The 16,358-nt window shown below is 39.7% G+C and overlaps 1 protein-coding gene across 1 annotated transcript in view; it reads right to left on the minus strand.

Moving 5' to 3' along the window:
• ca8 (carbonic anhydrase VIII) overlaps nt 1-15,680 on the minus strand; it is a 48,234-nt gene extending 32,554 nt beyond the window's left edge. The window contains exons 1-3 of the mRNA XM_063220088.1: nt 15,327-15,680; nt 14,495-14,686; nt 3,545-3,669 (exon numbers count right to left, since the gene is read on the minus strand). Coding sequence (XP_063076158.1) covers nt 3,545-3,669; nt 14,495-14,686; nt 15,327-15,399 — 390 coding nt within the window. The 5' untranslated portion in view covers nt 15,400-15,680. The remainder of the gene's footprint in view (nt 1-3,544; nt 3,670-14,494; nt 14,687-15,326) is intronic.
• Between the last annotated feature and the right edge of the window lie 678 nt (nt 15,681-16,358).

The following is a 16,358-nucleotide window of genomic DNA, read 5'->3' on the forward strand; positions in this document are numbered from 1 at the left end:
ATATGAGAATTGTTGTTTTATATACATAGATATTTCTCCTATGGGTAAGGGTGGCAAAGACCTACGATACATGTTCGATACATCAGCTGTCATTTTTGAAGTAGCAATTACTGTAATACAAGTACTAGACTTGTTTGCAAATTCAGGGAAAAACAAACAATTCACACACCTCTGCCTACTTACTCAACACCTACTTAGAAATCATTTCCAATTGATTTGAACTGAAGATCTGGCCTACGTACATGTACAGCTCCAGGCCTTTTTATTAGAATACCATGAAAAAGTTGATTTATTTCCATAATTCCATCAATAATGTTAAACTGTCATGGATTGTAGATTCATGGCCCAGTTTTTTAACTATTCCAATCATTATTTTTTTTCTTTTTATATACGTTGGCCTTCCAGCTCAAAAAACCCATGAATTGGGGAATTCGCATTATTAGAATATTGTCATAAAATCACATTTTTCTTCATCAAAATTCGGGTCACATTAAATCAGTTGAAATTTGGTACTTTCTACATAACATGCAATGGTCAATACTTGGTTAGGACATTCTCTGTCTTCATAATGGCCATGATGCGTTTAACATTGAAGTCAATGGCAAAAACAGTGATGGATGCATGGGAGTTATGGAAGCCCAGATATCCTTGATGCTTTGCTGTCAGCTGTTCTTGTTTGTTGACCTGGTACCCCACACTTCCCTCTTCAATATACCCGAAGATTTCCATGCCACGTTTTGGTGTTAACTCACCAGTTTAATTCTAACTCAACAGAAATTAAACCCCATTCATTTTCAATGGGGTTTCATTTCTGGTTATTTAGAATTAAACTGGTGAGTTAGCGCCAAAACGTGGCATGGAAATCTACAGGGTATATTGAAGAGTGAAGTGTGGGGTACCTAGCCTGGTTCACACCAGACGGTGTGTGTGTAGCTTTGGTGCCCCCTGGCAGAGCAGAGCTACACACACTACCGTCTGGTACACAGCCATAGAGCACGCTCCGTCTCCAACCAGAAAATAGGCTGAGAATTTATTGCTTCTGCACGGCCTCCTCACCAACAAATTCCTTCAAAAACCTTCCTGTTAATCTTTAAAGAGTCAATATAGTCTCTAATCTGTCTTGTGACTCCTCAATGTGAGTTACTGTTTATATTTAAGAAATAAATGCTCCGTTTATTTTCTGGTTGGAGATGGAGCGTGCTCTATGGCTGTGTACCAGACGGTAGTGTGTGAACCTCTACTCCGCCAGGGGGCGCCGAAGCTACACATACACCGTCTGGTGTGAACCAGGCTATGGGGTACCAGGTCAACAAACAAGAACAGCTGACAGCAAAGCATCAAGGATATCTGGGCTTCCATAACTCCCATGCACTGTTTTTGCCATTGACTTCAATGTTAAACGCATCATGGCCATTATGAAGACAGAGAATGTCCTAACCAAGTATTGACCGTTGCATGTTATGTAGACAGTACCACATTTCAACTGATTTAATGTGACCCGAATTTTGATGAAGAAAAATGTGATTTTATAACAATATTCTAATAATGCGAATTCCCCAATTCATGGGTTTTTTGAGCTGGAAGGCCAACGTATATAAAAAGAAAAAAATAATGATTGGAATAGTTAAAAAACTGGGCCATGAATCTACAATCCATGACAGTTTAACATTATTGATGGAATTATGGAAATAAATCAACTTTTTCATGGTATTCTAATAAAAAGGCCTGGAGCTGTATTGAATAATCTGTAATGCCATTCTTAATTCTGAAATGCAGTCCCTATAGGCATGCTTCTTGTGAAAATGTAGAATTAGGTAATCTTATGGGTTCTTCATACATATGGAGAGGTCCTGTCCTTTACCCTCTCTCATAAAAATAAAAAAAAATATCTGTTATGGAAAGAGGATGGAGAACCTGCTACCTTGGACATCATCTTGCACTGACACTTCCCCATTCAGATGCAGCTGAGCTAGCATTAGCAGCAGTCTATTCTCACCATAGTTTCAGTGTGGGAAATGCTCATTTTAATTCAGACCAAGAATCTTCTTAACTCGTTCACAATGTTACATTTGCTGTCAAGCGTGTAAGCACAGACTCACCCTGTGCACCCTGTCACACTATGTACATTTTTGTAGTTTCATCAATCTGGTCAAGCAGGCTACCACTGCCCTTGCTTCATCTCTGCTGAGTTCGGGACTATATTAACATTGTCAGCTAAGTATAATGTCATGTAATAACAATGTAATGCATTACACAACATCACATATTGTACAGTATATGACTTCGTAGAATGCTTTTTTTCCTGAGGGCTCCTAGGCTAGAATTACAGCATAGGCCTATACCCTAAAGAAACACCATGCAAAGCTTGGTGCTTTTGTCAGTTCCGTAGCAGTAAAACGCTTAACCGATTCCACTATACTGTAGTATCTCCTGCAGTATTCCTACAGGACTTTCTGGCTGCCATCTTGGAAAATGGGACGCCATCTTGAATGACATGCATGCTTTTTCAAATGAGTTAAGTCTAAGGAGTATTTGTGTCCATTTTGGTGCTTGTATCATTATTTGAACAATTGTTTAATTTTCCTATGACACATCTGAATGGTGGCCATCTTGGAAAACGAATCATCTTGGAAAAGTCACCTGCATGCTTTATCAAAAGAGGTACATCTAAGGAGTATCTGTGCCAAGTTTGGTGCTTGTATCACCATTGGAACAATTGTTTCAGTTGCCCATTTATGTCTGTATTGCGGCCATCTTGGAAAATGGGCAACCATCTTGAATTTGAAGTGGCCCGCGTACTTTTTGAAAATAGTAATGTCTAAGGAGTATCTGTACCGATTCTGGCGCTTGTATCACAAACTGAAGTATCGGGTCACCTTTCTGCCTAGCTATTAGGGGAGTACAAATTTCTTCTTCTACGGTCAAATTGGAATGGTAAAGTGCAATGCCACGACCATCAAGTTCTGAGTGTGGAACAGGTCATAGGAAATTGTGAATGTTTGTCAGCTGTCCTTAATTATCCCCCGCAATTACTGATGACCAACAGCTGCAGTTAATTTTGCAAAAGCTGAACACTGACAATCAGATATCCTCTTTCGACCGATTTTACTTAGTACAAAATTTTATCCATCATGGCGCCACACCCACTGACCATGCGCACCATGTCTTTAAGCATAGAAATGTATGGTATGGCATGGCCCTCGTACAACACCGTGGCCAATGTATTTTCCACTGAGTGATACTTCTTATCCAATCTACGTTCTTTGATAAAAGGTAACGTGACAGAGGAACGTGTTTATTTGGAATTAAAAGAGGAATAAACCACCCACTTGATTCACAATTAAGTTTAATTCCAAATAAACTTAATTCCGGTTAAGTTCGGGAACCTAAGTGTTTACATGATGTTTTCAAAGTGGAATTAAGCTTTATTCAGAATTCAAGTGAGTTAATTCCGAATTAAAATCGTCCTGTAAACGTAGGGATTGACAATAATTCACTTGAATCTTGAAAACATGAGGGATGAGAACGGGGATCTTGCACTGACCTCCATAGGAAACGCCTTAAAGTTGACAGTGTGCTCTGACCCACGATGATTTTCTTTTCCCCAATGGAAACGAACTTCATGCAGCTCATATTCAGAGTCATTTGGAAGTGGTCCCCCTGTCACCACTGTTCAGCAATCCCAGAACAAAATAAAATAAATAAGACATGAAATTAGGGTCATATACCCTACACTTTGTACCGTGTAGCCTAATGTTGTATTGCTCTTTTTTGTTTTTAAGTCTTCTACTTAGTAGAAATTATGACAAGTCCCCTTTTTAGATTAGCAAAATATACCTGCGTGAAGCTAACCCCCTTCCCACCCAAAATGCTGAAATATCAGTGATACGTTTGTGCTGTAAAACGTTTTCGTTTGTGCTCTAAAAGCTTCTGAGTCATTTCAAAATACATTTTCTAATGTGTGACATCACATAGGAACCACACACCCCACCCCACCCCCGCACACACGTCCAAATCTCTCCAAAGTAGTCTCAATTGAATGTGCTGGTTTGTGCCGTCAAAATTGCTGCTCCCATCACTTGCTTTTTTTAAGTAGCCCCTTCATTTTTTACATTGTGACATCACCAGCCCATGCAAATCACTCCAAACTAGTCTCTATTATTTCTGCAACGTTTTTGCTGGTTTGTGCCGTTAAAGTTAAACGGTTCATGGTTTTTAATTGATCACCTGCTCTTTTTCACATGTGTGACGTCATCAGCCCCACCTCCAACATTCAAATCACTCCAAATTATGGTGCATTCCCCAGCGGTAGGAGCTTCCCAATATGCAACCAGGAGTCAGTTATTTTCATTTCGCCGCATTTCATCTTTGAAAGAGGCAATGTCAACTACACCTTAGAAAAGTTCCTGGGCAGTTTTGCAACCGTTAACCTGTCCGAATCAACTCTGTTTGTCCATAGAATGATGATGATTGCTGAGGTGCTGTTTCCACGTAGCAGGATATTTTTTTAGCAGGGTATTTTTTCTCCTGCTAGGTGGAAACGCAACATGTGGATAAAAAAATCCTCCATTGTAACAAATGCGTTTCAGACCCCTAAACAGGATATTTTTTTCTCCTGATATTTTTTTTCTCCTGCACCTGGATTTTTAAATATCTGCTACGTGGAAACGGAAGGCCAAAACCAATGCAAAACCAATACAAGCAGGAGAAAAAAATATCCACATATAAAAATATCCAGCTACGTGGAAACGGCACCTGAGTAATGCGCAATATAAACTATTCCTAATTCCTGTAATTACATACAGCATTACATCTTGGTACACCAGCTGCACACACGACAACAAGAAGATGTTACAGCGCATCATTAAAACAGCAGAGAGAATCATTGGATGCCAACTACCCACACTTGAGGAGATCCACCATACACGCTGCACAAACAGAGCATTAAACATCCTTAAAGATCACACTCACCCTGGTCACAGGCTCTTCACCATGCTACCATCTGGCAGGCGCTTTAGGACTCTGCGTGCCCGCACTACGAGAATGAAGGACTGTTTCTATCCTACTGCCATTAGACTTTTGAACTCAATACGTCACCTGCCCCCCCTCAATACTTCAGGACTATCGATACTGTGAGATGCACATGGATTTTTATGGATTTTTATATATTATTTATTTACTGTTAATATGTCTTTTATTTTGTGGGCATTTGTGGGTTGCTACTAAACATAATCTCACTATATTTATGTAGTGACAATAAAAGCACTCTATACTCTACTCTACTCTCTACTCTACTCTACTCCTAACACTGTGCGCTGCCATTGCTGTGATGACATCATGATAGTCAATGGGACGAATTTGGTTTATTTCGATTTTGCCCTAGCTCGCGACTTGAACATTCCGCGTCAACAGGTGTTCCAATGCATTTCAGCAAGTAGGAGGTCAGAAACATCCCATCTCCCACTCTTGTGGAATGCACCATTAGTCTCAAATGTTTTTGCTGGATTGTGCTATGCTGGATATGCTGGATGGTGCTGTGCAAAAAATGATTGATCTTTTAGGAGTTTTGTACCAATACATTTTCATACGTGTCATGCCACCAGCCCCCAACATCCAAATCACTCCAAATTAGTCTCCAAAAACATTTGTGCGATGTTTGTGCTGGAATATGCTGTGCAAACAAAATGTTTGTGCTATTAGTAAGTTTATGTAATTAAAGTGTTTCACACATGTCGGCCAACAGACTCCCCAGCATTAATTCTCTTAAAACTCTGTTGTATGTGCCATACATTGTAAATGTCATGCCAAGTCACTCCAAAGCTCTGTCTATTGACATTTTCATATAGGACTGCCGTTGGTGCCCTCTGATGCACTTGCATTCTTTAAAGTTATTTTCTGAATTTTCTTTTCTGTCACTCCATGTTAAAATACGTAGGCCTACCATTAAAATTATAGGATGATCATGTTAGTAGGCAAAATCAGCAAGGGATCAAATATTATTATTCTTGCCTGATTTTTGATGGATAGGTAGCATGTGTTTGCGTAAAAAAATATATATATATTTCATTCTGTAAACTACCAACTGTATTTCCCCCGAATTTTGAGTGAAAATATGAAGAGTTTGGTTCCAAATGCTATAAATCCATTTTGACCGATTTGAGTAAAAAGGTGTTTTCCCTAGCAACAAAGTAGTAGGCTGAAAACCATTGTTTTTAGATTCAAACTATCAAATACCATAAGGTTAAAATGGCACGAACAAATCAAATCAACATTTTGATTTTTAAAGATTTATTTCTAAAAAACATTTCGTTTTTTTCGCAAAACACAACAGATCCATGTCGGTTTTTTTTTAAATGTCTTATATTGTAGATTTTTTTTCAAAAAAACGGAAAATCTACAAAATGCAATAATAAATAACAGTTAATTGTACATCTAATAGTTTGACCATTAGGCCCAAGTGTAGTGTAATGTAGTGTAGTGTAGTAGGCCTGTAGTGTAATCCTATTGTATTCTATACCATCAAAACCATTCATTTTCGCATACTTTGTTAAATTATATATCTCTCATTTTTTTCATCCTCAAAGAAGGCTACAAGACATGCTGGGCAGCTCAACAGGTCGAGTGCTATGATTTTTACATTCCATACAACGTTACACTGTGATTGGATCCGTGGAGATGTGGCGTTTTGCGGGAAATCAGGAGTGGTGTTTTTTGCAACGAAAGAGAGAAAGCAGGGCAGTATCCCCCGGACGAGAATTCAGACAACCTCCTTCTACTCCTTCTATTCCTTCTACTCAGTCATTTTTCTTGCACGCAGCGTTTCGTATTGCGTCATTCACCCCACGAAATGTTTGCGTTGTAATACCATTGTACAGCAACAACTCACATTCAACACAATAACACATCACCGCAGCGCAATCATCATTCCAGAAAGGGTGTGTTCTTCTGGACCAGGTAATATTCTGGTAATAAATGAAGTCAAACTCCATATAGGCTACATAGCGACCACACTGAACAACCACCTGCGTTACTCGTGATTGCAGTTGTGACAGGGGACAAATATTAACCCAGTGCCCTAACCTCAAACGTTGTCTTGACCGCGTAGAATGTACTACCCCAACCTTTCACTGTTATCCATGCGTTATTAACATGACCATCGTCCACGTTCCACCTTGTAATCCACATCATAGCAAATAGCAAGAGAGGGACTATTGTTGTGCTGCAATTTGGCGATTCCTCTCACCTCACTTGTGTGACTTGTGTTATATCCGAAATTTTGCACATTTGTCAACATCCAAAACAGTTCCGCTTCGAGAAACGGCGCGTTATTGAACAATCTCGAGACGTTTGCCCAGTGCTTGTTACAGCGTCAGTGCGATGTCACTGGCCTGGGAAAGTTTGATTGCAGTAGGCTACAGAGAGTAATATGTTGTCTTCGAGATAATTTTTGTTATCAAAGCAACTGGTTTGAGCCAAAATAATGTAATGTAAACTGGCGTCTGTGCAACATCATCTGAGAGAGATATTTTCGCTTGCTTTTCAGTTTGTATTTGTGAATGATTTTACGCTGTCCCTGCCAACCAATTAGAAGGGGGCCCCCTCCAGCAGGGGGTACTTTGACTGTACTGTCGTTGTTGCACTTTTCAGCACTTTACCTCACGCTGTCGCTGATGCACCAATTTGAAGGGGCCCCCCTCGAGCAGGGGGAATTAGGGAGGCGCTGTTGCTGTCCTCGCAGCAGAGCCGTTCATACAGATGACAGTGGTTCATTATAAAGCTATTTAAAATGGTCATTGCGGTTGAATACAAAACATGTCGTCCATGGGGGCCCCTCCTACTCGGGGGCCCTAGGCAAATGCCTACTTTGCTTACCTTAACGCAACGGGCCAGCGGGGGAGACACCCTTGGCTTGGTTACAGAATTCTTGCTTACCAATATCACATCCCCCATACCCGCCACTGTGCTCAGTGCCTGTAGCCTAACTGTTCATTTGTTTCTTAGCCTTGGGTTTCTGGACTGTTCTGCTGTTTTATGAGTCAATCGTTATTTTCACAAATGTTGCACCCTATGTTGGATTTTAAAAGTGGTTGGAAAGATTAAACCTAATTCTTTATTTGTGATTGGCAATGCAGATCATTATTTTGGTGGTCGGGTCAAAAATTGGTCCATATGCTCTCATGTGATGTTAAGATAGGTCAGGTTATATAGCCAGTAGGCCTACACAACAGAACATTACTTCATGAAATCATGAGACTATTGAATTGAATGGGCTTTATTTGCCCAGGTCTTTATTCATGAAGTTTGAGATAATGAACTGATATTATAATAAAGGTAGATTGCATTCCATTAGGTTTACATGTATTCTGTGACATGCTGTAATGGTATGTGACAATGACTGAAGTGCCACCCAAAAGCGGTCCCATGCGCCGTGGCTTCCCAGAACACCCGCCCCCGGGCCCCCAACAACCCCTTTGCCTAGGGCCCCCAAAATTCTAGAAACGGGCCTGATTACACACTGGATATGGCGTTTTGATGAAAACTGAATATTAGCTCTAACTCATTTTTTTTTTTCAAAAATGGTGTTTGGCGTTTTGGAACCAAACTCTCCATATAGTCATTTAGAGCATTTATTTGCAGACAATCACAATTGGTCAAAATAACACATAAGACCTAAAAAAAACTACAAACTTCAAACAATGTTGGGCACAACAGTGGAGGCAGGGTCCATGTTTTTACTATCCATATTCTGGCTCTAGAAGCCCAGAAAAACTACAATGAAAGACAGACAACCCTTACAAAATGGACCATGGTTTTACTATGAAAATGGACCATGGTTTTACTATGAGAACTGAACCATGGTTTTTAGTCACAGTTTTTTGAGCACGGTAAACCCATGGTTTAACTATGATTCAACCATGGTTTGACTATGATTTGCCCATGTTTTAACTATGAATGTAACCATGGTTTAACTATAGATTTACCATAATTGAACTATGCAAAAATTAACCATGGTTTTACTATGACAACTAACCATGGTTAGTACAAACCCCAACTCCATAGAAGTTGGGACACAAGGTAAATTGTGGATAATAACAAAATACTGCCATTTTCAAAACGTCTGATTCTTACATTAGATGGAGAATGGTACAAAGAAAACATATCAGTTATCAAAACTGACCAAAATAATTTTGGGGGGGATATTCATGATTATGTAAAAACAACACGTCTCAAAAGAGTTGGGACGGGGCCAATAAAAGGCAGGAAAAGTTGAGGAAGACTAAAAACAAAACAAAAGACAACACTTAACAGTTAATTACATTAACCGATGCAGGGCCGGTTCTGGCTTATTTGGTGCCCTAGGCAAGTTTGATTTCTGGCGCCCCCCCCCCCCCTCCCCCCATACCTTTGAAAGAAAAAAAAATCTTTCTTATACCTCACAGAACACAAGACTAATATCCTTAGTAAGCTTAACTAAATAGCATCAAGAACAATAACCGTTTTTCATCAAATGGATTTGTGGTTCTTTTTGACAGGCGACCAACACATCAGATTGAGTCGCATGAAAGTAGCTTCACTGTGTGGTGTGTTGGATGTGATGGTGGTGGGGCCCCCAACCCCAGATGAGAGGGAGGTTATCAATGTGTTTGAATTGTAACGTGAAATTGAAATGCCAGGAGAGTGATACAGTACATTTGCATGTAAAATGCATGTGTAGACAATAAGCCTACCAAGGAGGTCTGCATTGATCTACACTATCTAAAGCATCACAAAGCATGGCAGCATAACAATTTTAATAAGCTACACATTTGTGCTGTCTTCCAAACCAATTTCATTTCTGGACTGGAAATAGTGGTGCATTTGTGAGTAGGAGAATGAGAAGGGGGCTATCTATGTGTTTGGAGGGACAGGGTGAGAGAAAGGGAGAAGAGCTGTCACGCTATTGAATTTCATAATATAGCCTACAAAATATAGTAAATAGCCTCACTTGTCTGCTGTGCATGGTTCTGTTACATGATTAATGTAGGCTATGTCATTCTGGTCTGGAAATTAATGTTTTTTTAAGCTTACAACAAGCAGGTAATTCATGTGGATGGAAGGAGATATGGCAGCTAAAATTGTTTTAAACATTGCACCAGTCTTACTTTACATTGCTTGTCAACCTAAGCAAGTATTATGATATCAGGTGGGTGTTAGTGAGTAGTGAGTAGGCTACTAACAGCTACTTTACTGGATTTCATTGCTTGGCATACTTGGCTAATGTTAGCATGCTAACTAGCGATTTCTCTGATCAAAAACAAAGCTCTTTTTCTCTCTAATTCCAAATAGTAACCTCATAACTATTAGGCTTTCCATAATCACAAACGGTTGCTGATTAAATCACATAGTTCCAAAACACCCTCTGAAACTCCTGCATCATGCAATGAGTGGTTTAATGAGAACATAATAATCTCCATCCAGCAGAGCAGCACTACTGTTTGCGCTTGCCCCCTCTGTCTCTCGAGTGAGTCTCCAAATCCGCACCCTGTCACTCGTCCCGCCCCCTTTCTCAGAACTGTCTGTTTATTGGTTCACAGACTTCCCAGAGACAGTTGGAAGAGATATTACTATTGGCTGAGGGGCGCTTTGCCGTGAGGAGCGCTTTCGCCACTCTTTGTTGATTGCGACTTCATAAAAAAAACTTCATATCGCAAAATTATGCATAGGAGAGCGCCATTTCGGCGCCCCTTCTTCACATGGCGCTCTAGGCGACCGCCTAGCCGGCCTATGCTAAAAACCGGCCCTGAACCGATGAGATGATTTTATATTGAAAACAGTGTTAATTCCCATCTTGGACATGATTTCACCAGCTTAAATGGTTGGTGTATTCCTCGTCATGTTTTGCAATGTTTTCTTTTCTGTAGTGCTCACAGTGTGACAGGTCTTGACCAAAAGACCGACATTTTATCACCTGCTGGTCCTTATGATGGAGTTAAACTGTTAAAACATAGTAGAGAATGCAATTTGTCCTTACTATTAATTGAATTAATTTTGATCTCCCTTCAAAATATAATGCATGAGTGGATTTTCATGCTGTTTAAAACCCATTTATTTCATTCAGCACTGTATTTAACTCTACAGATGAGTGAGAACAACTTAACCAATGCACTATTGCACCCCATGCCATCATGGAGGCTGACTTTTGAAGTTAGCACTAACACAAGTTGGATGGTCCATTTTCACTGTAGCACAGAATGTGCAAGACTATTATTTTCAAAAAGACTTGACTTCTGCAACTCCTACATGCATAGGAGAATACCCCTCTATCATTTGCACACATGAAGCATTGGTAATACGGACAATTTTCAATAGCTGTAATTCTTGGAGTGCTAGAGTGAGACTACAGCCAATATTTATTGATGTGATGAACTTATACAATGATTTTAATGACAAAATTGTCTTATATACACTCAATCATGGTAAATCAAAGGGAATTCAAAAATGTATGTAACAACTATGGTAATTATTCCCTCTGCATCATTAATTCTGAGTGACTCAGCCCCTCTGTGATGGTCTTATACCTTGACACTCATATTGTCCATCAGTACAATTCATTTTGAAATGTTGTTTCATCTTATTTGGATGTTTATTACATTTCACTGATCCCCGTCCCAACTTATTTGAGACGTGTTGCAGTTATCAAATTAGAAATGAGTACATATGCCCCCCAAAACAATATTTTTTCTCGGTTTTAACACTATCACTATTCTCCATCTAATGAATGGATTGAATGTTTTGAAAATGATAGCATTTTGATTTTATTTGCAGTTTACCAAACGTCCTAACTTTACCGGAGTTGGGGTTTGTTAGGCTATTCATTACATTACAGTGAGCTGACGCCTTTTTAAAATCCGAAGCGACTTACAGGCTATTGGTTACAGTCCCTCGATCAATGTTAGTTGCCTTGCTCAAGGGCACTTCAGCCATGGATGGGGGTCTACGGAATGGTGAGGGCAGGATTTGAACCTGCAATCCTGTGATCTAGAGTCCAACTCCCTAGCCATTACACCACAGCTACTTACACGTAGTTATTCAGGGGTTTCGTGTTTTCTTGGGTAACCAAGAAAACCATGGTTCGTGACTATGGTTTAACCCCCCCCCCCCCAACATGTTTTTTAAAACCATTTTTTTTTTTTTAAAAGGGCTTTTGGGGTGGGCGACCATGGTTTACAAAAAACATGGTTTGGGGGGAACCATAGGCCTAGTTTATGGCAAAGAGTTTACTAGAGTTAAACCATACGTTAAACCATAGTCACAAACCATGGTTGTCATTGTTACACTAAAAACCATGACTAACTATAATCCATGGTAAATTTATGGTAAAAACCATGATTAGTTTTCATAGTACTATGAACTACATAGAACTATGGTTGGTTGATTGTACTTAGAATCACCATGAAATGTGGTAGTAAAACCATGGTTACTGCATTACATCCATGGTCGATTTTCGTAAGGGTAAAGTAATCATGACATACCATGGTAGAACCATGTTACTATATAAAAATCACAGTAATACCATAGTAAGCCATAGTACAAGTATGGTAGGTTCAGAGTACTTAGAGTAACCATGACATACCATGGTAGGACCATGATAATAATACCATATTAAACCATGGTCCATTTTCGTAAGGGAATGGGTGGGTTCAAATATGCGGACTTCCATCCTCACTTGCTTCCTCGTGACCTCAGGATTATGTCACTGACGACAGAAAATTAATTCAATATCTTGCAAAAGCACAATTCTGATGCCATTTCCCATTTGCAATCGGAATGGTGAATGAAGAACAGTCCCCAAAATATTGTTGTAACCAGGCGTCAGCAAAATGCGAGGCCACAAGCACAAGTGGAGGATGGGGGTGTACATATTGGATCAATGCACACAATATGGGGCCGCCGAAGCGAACCAACTTCAAGATTCGTGTTGTTGCTGATCTGATGCACATCATGGCTTGCATGTGTGTGCAGTCTCGTCAACATGCTCCAGCAATTGTGAACATTTGGACTTCACCTTTGGATATAGGACTGAACACGTTGTAGGACTGAACATGCGTTCACGTACGATGATCGGGTACCACTCATAGAAAACTGACCAATGGTATGGAAATTATCAAAACATTAAGGTTGTTTGTTATGGAGCTTTTTTTGCCAGGCAGCAAGTTTGCTAGGCAGCAAGCATGCCCACTGTGTCCCGCGTGAAGCATCCTGGTTAGAATTTCTGTCCACGACGTGGCATATGGGAGTGACCTCTGCGCCGCAGTCATGTCACATGGAGTTATATCATCGCGGGAACAAAATATTTGCTACGCAGCCGCACAGTCACCTCAGAGCAACTGCTCTGGCTTGGGACCTCCTCCATGCCGTTGGTAATCTACCCTGATTGGCATTCATCTATCTGACGTGAATTGTGGGTGTAGTCCACATGCTTGTGAGGCAGTTCACTCACTGTTTCAAGTAGGAAGCAGCGTTTTTTATGTCTTGGGAAATCACGTTAGATAAAACTGTCCATCTTGTTTGCCAAGCATTCAACCCCACCTTTATTAGACCAAGCAGATCTCGTTTTGATCACGAAAATATCTGCTCGGTTGCGTCAGAGCGTATTAAGTGAACAGGCCCAACAGCGAGAGGGGAAAAAGGCAATTTCACTCAAAGTAATGTGTATGGTTACGGACATTATTTCTGACAGTAGCTTGTTTAAGTTCATTATAGAGAATATTTGGTATAGCGTCTGCTAACTTTGAACAAGAATAAATTACAGAAACTTTAAAGGGACACTGTGCAGGAAATGGTCAAAAAAGGTACTGCAACTATGCTGCTCATTGAAACTGGGCTGCCTATTGCCAAATTTGATCTTTACACGAAAGTTTACTAAGTAATAAACACATATTTCCTAGTATGGTCCAAGTAGAGTCATTTTTGCTGCTAAAAATTTCTATTTTTGGAAATTCAAAATGTATGAAAAGTGCAATTTTTCCAGTCATAATGAATACTTAGAATTTGATGGTGGTGGTAAGTACTCATGAAAAAGGTAACATTAGTGAATGGGCAGCATGAATTCTGGAAATAAACAACTAAAATTTTCACACAGTGTCCCTTTAAGAGCAAGCTATATATATATATAATATGATCAAGCAACTATTTGCAGTATTGCCTTCTATTGGAACTTTGCTCAGCGCAATTGGTGGAACTTTTGACCGCACAAACCAGCACAAATTCAGCACATTCAATGGAGACTACTTTGGAGAGATTTGGACCTGAAGGGAGAGTTGTGTGACTTCACAGGTTATAATATATAGGCCTACATATATATTACTCAAAAACTTTGATAACACAAGCATTTTTTTGTAGTGCAAACGAACTGCTGTGTTATTTCAGCATTTTGGGTGGGATATGGGGCCAGCTTCACCCAGGTACAAAACATGCAAACGCGTTCTCTTTTTAATGAATCTTCTATTTGTACCTGATTTGGTTTTCAACATGATCCTCACGGTGTGCCCATCATTGATAACTTCACAGTCTCGACACACCACATAGTTTGGTGTAAGTCCAACCTCCAGCAACCCAGGGTCATAGCGCGCTTCCCTCGAGTTGAGATTTATGGGAGATTGATATTCACCATTTGCATCAGGGAACAGCAAACCCCATTCACCCCCTGGAAAAAAACAGCCAGTTATGATCATTATTAATGTTTCATTTTCACAACAACACCAAATACATTATCTAGTATTACAGACATACAGCTGCAAGTGGCCTCCATTAAACACTGCACGCCTTTTGACATATTACATGAGATAACTAATTGAGGTCTGCTGGTGTTCTGTTGCTTCCATGTCATTAGTGTAGTCCCATCAGGAATAAAGCTCACTAGAGACATGAGTTGTGCTATTTTCTCCCTCTCTTTTCTGCTTTCCATCTATATCTGTCCTGCAAGTGTCCTTCTGTGTCTTTGACTCTTAAATTTCCCATACACAGACATTCTAACACCTTGGACTGCATATCGAATGCAGTCCATGACATTACTCAACCTAACATTTGATCCCTGATCTCTCCACTCTGATTTTTTTAGCCTGTTTTTCTACCTTATCTTTTCATGAAGGACAAAGTTACAGTGTCTGACAGTAGGCTACACTCTAACAGTGAAATCACAAGGTTAATCTGACATGCAAAACAGATGCCACGGAATACAGAAATCAAAAAATTATGTAACAATAATATCAGCAGGCTAAAAGGACTCTGTGGTTGGAGAGTGGTTCAATTGTTACCCTCCAATTCTAAATGAATAGTGCTCTTACCGTCTTCATATCCCCACTTCATGTCATCTTTTCCAGTGTGGTAATTTGAATCCTCTACTTCACAATCTGCCATTATAAACCTAATGTTACACTATTTTGTTGCACACAATGTCCTTTTGTTCTCCTTTTGATTTAGCCGAAAAAGCCTGACCTAAAAAAAATCTCAGACTTCTTAAATGCACTGTAAGTATTACTTCCTGTTCTTCAAACACTGGCTAACCTACAAATGAAACTGCTAAAACCTTCACAATGCCACTCAAATCAAATTAACGTAACACTACTTGTCAGGGATAATATCCTCGTTCTCACTTGGTTCTCTCATCTGCTTGTTCTAATCTCCCTCTTCCTCACAGTGAAATCAATGGCAAGTGTGGGGACTGTTTCACTCTCCCTCCCTCTTAGCAAAATTGTCTGTAGCACTGGGATTGGCTGTGCCAGAAAGTACAGTGCCTTGCATAAGTATTCATACCCCTTGTAAATGACAACATTTTGACACATCTGGACCACAAATGTATATTTGTTTCAAAAACAACTTCTGTTCACAAAAACCTAACTGAGCAGATGATCAAAATGTATCTGAACTTTAACTTGGACCCTCTAACACTTCAATGTGCTTTATTAAAATAGCAAAGAATAGAATAGATGTCACTATTGCATGTTGAAATTAACACATACAGTGACATTGAAAGCAATTATAATGGGTTATATAACACAGTGAAATATTTACATAAGGTAGGCCTATACAGTATATAACAAGACACAGGGGGATATTTACACCACATATCCTCGTGCAAGGGCAAAAAAGAAACACACACACATGCCCACACATGTACAAACTGGTTTTGCAATAGATGAAGATAATTGGGCAGGCAAAACGCACAGTGACCCATTAAACAATTAAGATACATAAAATGTGTAAAAAGGCAAGCTAACAACTAAGTGGCAAATGCTAAGCTGTGAAAGTGTGTTTTCAGTCTGCATTTAAAACTAGTAATAGTGGGATAGCTAGAGAAATCATTCAAGAGACGTGGG

The sequence above is a fragment of the Engraulis encrasicolus genome, chromosome 16 (genome assembly GCF_034702125.1).
Source record: "Engraulis encrasicolus isolate BLACKSEA-1 chromosome 16, IST_EnEncr_1.0, whole genome shotgun sequence".
Classification (NCBI taxonomy): Eukaryota; Metazoa; Chordata; class Actinopteri; order Clupeiformes; family Engraulidae; genus Engraulis; species Engraulis encrasicolus.